This window comes from Helianthus annuus, chromosome 16, assembly GCF_002127325.2.
Source record: "Helianthus annuus cultivar XRQ/B chromosome 16, HanXRQr2.0-SUNRISE, whole genome shotgun sequence".
NCBI lineage: Eukaryota > Viridiplantae > Streptophyta > Magnoliopsida > Asterales > Asteraceae > Helianthus > Helianthus annuus.
Window position 1 is genome coordinate 201258034 of NC_035448.2, and position 4764 is coordinate 201262797.

Here is a 4764-nt window from a genome sequence, read left to right on the forward strand (position 1 = left end):
TGTTACAAATAATGCTAGAGGTTGTTGCGTCACAAGATCTGTGGATTTGGCATGCTTTCTTTGGTGTTCCTGCTTCGAATAATGATCTTAACGTCCTCTGTCAATCAGAGGTCTTCAACGATGTCATAAAAGTAACCGGTCCAAATACCAGGTTTACGGTTTCGGAGGTGGAATACAGGCGCATGTATTATCTTGCTGATCGAATATACCCATCCTACTCTATAATCGCTAAAACTATTTCGCACCTGTCCGACGAAAAAATAAAGAAATTTGCCAAGTATTAAGAGGCAACGAGAAAGGACATTGAACGGTGTTTTGGGGTTCTACAACAAAAATGACACATCATTGAAAGCTCAGCACGTGCATTTACACCAAAAAAAAAGTTGCGATATTGTATGTATGCTTGTATGTTGTTGCATAACATGATCATCGAAGACGAAGATATAGTGATTTGTGAGTACAACGAAAATGCGATTAACGAGAATTATGTTCCTATAAGCGAAGAACAACAAGATTTAAACGCGTTCTTGTTAAAGGACGAGTACGTACATCAAAACCTTCAAGCGGACTTGGTAAAATACATTTTGAACTTCTCACACCACGACTCCAATGAGACTAGTATTTTTTTTATTTAATTTTCTTAAACTTTAATTTAATTTTTTAATGTAGTGTTAGCTATATTATTAATTTTAGTATTCAATTTAATTTAATTTTTATATATATTGAATATATTTTAACAAAAAAATTAAAAGAAACGCGAGACTGATCACCCACAACCACTTAGGTGGGGTGATGACCCCGTTAACGTAGCCGCTTACGTGACAATCCATCACCAAGTCAAGGATCACTTCCAATATTGTTGTTGGTGCTATACTAAACGTATATCCCAACCTAAACTTATATTCTTGTTTTATATTGTGATCAAACCCATTCCCATACTTGGAAAGTGATTAAATCTTGTAGAAAATTTTGATATTCTCAATCAAACTTGTGTGTGATGCTACGTAATTGTTGACTACAGTTTCCCAAATAATTTAGGTAAACACAAATTTGAAAAATGTTTATTTTTTAACTCCTATGATTGAAGCGAAAAACACAAGTAGCAACTTTGTCGTTTGAACTAGGACTGGAATTTTGAGCATTAGTCATTGTGTAATAACTTGTACTTGATGAATTATAACTTGTACTCGACTATTCTGGTGTATTTACAAAGATTTTATTTCGAAAATGACATAAATCTAATGGGATTGATAATAAGCATTAATAGCATTAAGCTATTATTATTATTATTATTGTTTTAGAATAATCATAATTGATTTTACTTTTTTATTTTTAAATTAGTTATGACGAAATCTAGTTTTTAATATCAGTCCAACCAATGAAGTGGTAGAGCGACCGGTTCGTTTTTTTAAACATCAACAACAAGTTAACATTCAAATTATAATAAGCTGTTAACGGTCATATTTCAAATAGACAATTAATTACATAACGGTCATAACTTGAATATATAAATGCGTCACATCACAAGCGGTTCAAACGAAATATTTTTCATAAAAACATATCGATTTCTTCCGATCGTAAGCATCCTTCAAGTTCATAATCTTTCATATCATCTTTTTCTTTCCGTTCTGTAACAATCAAATTTGTTCTAAACGACTCTAAACATTTTACCACAGAACAAATCAATCATGATCCGAGAAATACAGGTCAGAATAAAATTCATCTCTACACGATCCAATTTTAATTTTCGCTTCTTACTCTTTGGACAAAAATCAAAAATTGAACCAATATGGCCATAGCCTACAAACGGATAAACCCTTTTTAGGTCATGAACTTATGATTCAAAGCAAAAAAATAAGGGATATTCTCCAAAAATCAAACAAAAAGGGTAAAAACAAAATTAGACAAAAAATTAGGGGCCCAAAATGTTAACTTATGATTTTCCACATCAAAACTCAACGGCTAGTTACTTAACGGTAACCCCACAACGGTCATATTATTCAAAATATAATCCCCACAATCAAAAACTCACTAAAATCCACCGTATCTCCGCTCTTCACAATCATCTTTCTCTCTCACTTTCTCTCTCTAACCCACCGCCGTATCTTACTCTCGCTCATCCCTCCGCCACCGTTGCAGCGGTGGTTTTCATTCTACATCTACATACACAATTATTTAAACAACCCTTTAACATATTACTTATTTCAAGATGATGCAAGATATGTGGAATGCACCACCAGGTTTCCGATCCACCAAATCGGCCCCGTCGTCTCCGGCGAAGCCCGTCACTGGTGGGGTATTGAGAACTCGGTCAGAATCGTTCAATTTGAACTCAACTCGGTCTGACTCGTTCAACTCGAACTTGACTCGGTCCGAGTCGTTTCATGTGACTCACAAGGTCCCAGTTGGTGATTCCCCTTATGTCAGAGCCAAAAATGTTCAGGTAAGATTATAATTGTCCAGGTTTTCTTTTTCTTTTTCTTTTCTTTTTTTTTTTGGTTTTTGAAGATTTTTTGAATTGAAATTGATTTTTTGTGCGATTCGATTGGTTGTGCAGTTGGTTGAGAAGGATCCGGAGAGGGCGATACCGTTGTTCTGGGCAGCCATTAACGCTGGGGATCGAGTGGATAGCGCGCTGAAAGATATGGCGATTGTTATGAAGCAACAGAATCGGGCTGAAGAAGCGATTGAAGCTATTAAGTCTTTGCGAAGAAGGTGTTCGGATCAGGCTCAAGAGTCTCTAGATAACATTCTTTTGGATCTCTACAAGGTTAGATTTTCTATTAATTTTATTTGTTTTGTTTTGTTTCTATTTCGGTTAAACCCTAAACCCTAAGCCCTAATTTGATATATAATTGCAGAGATGTGGAAGATTGGATGATCAGATTGGATTGTTGAGGCACAAGTTGTTCTTGATTCAACAAGGGATGGCTTTCAATGGGAAGCGAACGAAAACCGCACGATCCCAAGGGAAGAAATTTCAAGTTTCGGTTGAGCAGGAGGCAACTCGGCTGCTGGTAAGAACTAACACCAACCATTGTGGATTCGAATCGAATTAGGGATTTTTCTAAAGATGCTTAATAATTTCTTTTTATTTTTTTTGTAGGGGAATTTGGGCTGGGCATTGATGCAACAGAACAACTATGTAGAAGCCGAAGATGCATACCGAAGGGCGTTATTGATCGCGCCCGATAACAACAAGATGTGCAATCTTGGAATATGTTTGATGAAACAAGGGCGGCTCGGTGAGGCTAAGGAGACGCTTGGGCTCGTTAAGCCCGCTGTTGCAGACGGGCCACGAGGGGTGGACTCCCATCTCAAGGCGTACGAGCGAGCGCAACAAATGTTAAGCGATCTCAAATCGGAGATGATGGTGAACAGCAGTGGAGATCGCGTCGAACAGAGGAAGCTGTTCGACGCGTTCTTGGGCTCGTCCGCCGTTTGGCAGCCGCAGCCGTGTAAAGAGCATCTGTCTTTACCTCCTCCTTCAAACCCTAGCAAAACGCAAGACGGGTTCGCTAACGAGAATGCGAATAACGCAAACATTTTAGCGAATGCAAACAGCGGGAAGGATCGGGTGATGGGTGGGAATATTGGGAATTCGAATTCGCTGAATGTAGCCGCGAAGCCATTCTACGTGTCGAATGTGGCGAAAAGTAGTGAAAATGTAATAGGGGAGGGGCTAAAGAGATCAAGGTCTATAAATGCTGCTGCCATGACTGGAGACAAAGAATCCGAAGCCGCAAACAAGGCGCGGAGGAAGTCGAACTCGCCCGAGAAAACTAGCGACTGGAGCGCGCTTTTGCCAGACAGCGAGGACTTCGAAGAGGCTATAATCGCTGCGGTTTTGGGGTCGAGTGGGGAAGCGGAGAAGATGAAGTTGGGTGGGAAAGGGAAGGTGGTTGTTCAGAAGAGGCTGAAGGTGTTTCAAGATATAACTCAGTCAGTTAGTAGTCCAAGAGCTTGAGGGGGGTAAAGAGTTGCTGACATAGAATGGAGGGAGATAGACTTGTTCTCCTGTGACTGCATTATTGGTGTAGTGTTTGTGATGTGTTGTTGAGTGTTTGTGCACCAACACAACAAGGTTAACTTTTTTTAATTCTTATTTGCCTTAAAATGGAGGCTAAAGTTGAAATAAACTAATGCAATTTATCAATTGATTTTTTGAATGCACAAGTGTTTTTAATTACCGGTTGATTAGAAACTTTAGTTTTATTATGTTATATACTCCAAGAGCTCTATGATAAAGCAATAAAAAAATAAAAAATAGAAAATGATAAATTTCTTTACAAACCATTTGAAACCTGGCTGAGAAGAAAAAATAAAAACCCTACTTTAGAAAACCATTTTTCACTCTAAAATGTTTATTTGTTAAAAAGACTGGTTTGACAACGACAAGACAAAAGTTAAAAAATATATATATATTAACTCAGAAATTAACAACATAATTGTTTCTTTTTTGAATATCATTTAAATAAAGATGACCCACCCTCATATTCTCTCTCCTCTCTCTCTAAATAAAACCCACCATCATAGGAGGGAGGGTCCACTCTCATCTTCTCCGATTAATCACCACTGTCATCATCAGCACGTTTGCAACCGTCACTGCAATTCAGACCTAAATCCATCCCTGTCTCGCCAACATCTGACTCCATTACAACCGTCGCTCACTCATCCGACGACGACGCCACCACCTGTTGAAGTTGTGGAGAAAAAGACTGGGTGTCGTTTCAAGAATAGACTGATTAAATGTGAAAGGTCTTG

At 38.2% G+C, this 4764-nt stretch overlaps 1 protein-coding gene across 1 annotated transcript; it reads left to right on the forward strand.

The window, feature by feature from the left end:
• Positions 1 to 2028: 2028 nt before the first annotated feature.
• On the forward strand, positions 2029 to 4173 carry LOC110915483 (protein POLLENLESS 3-LIKE 2). The gene is made up of 4 exons (XM_022160192.2): positions 2029 to 2443; positions 2558 to 2770; positions 2862 to 3017; positions 3107 to 4173. The coding sequence occupies exons 1-4, from the start codon at positions 2210 to 2212 to the stop codon at positions 3965 to 3967; spliced, it is 1464 nt and encodes a 487-aa protein (XP_022015884.1). The 5' UTR covers positions 2029 to 2209; the 3' UTR covers positions 3968 to 4173.
• The last annotated feature ends 591 nt before the right edge of the window (positions 4174 to 4764 follow it).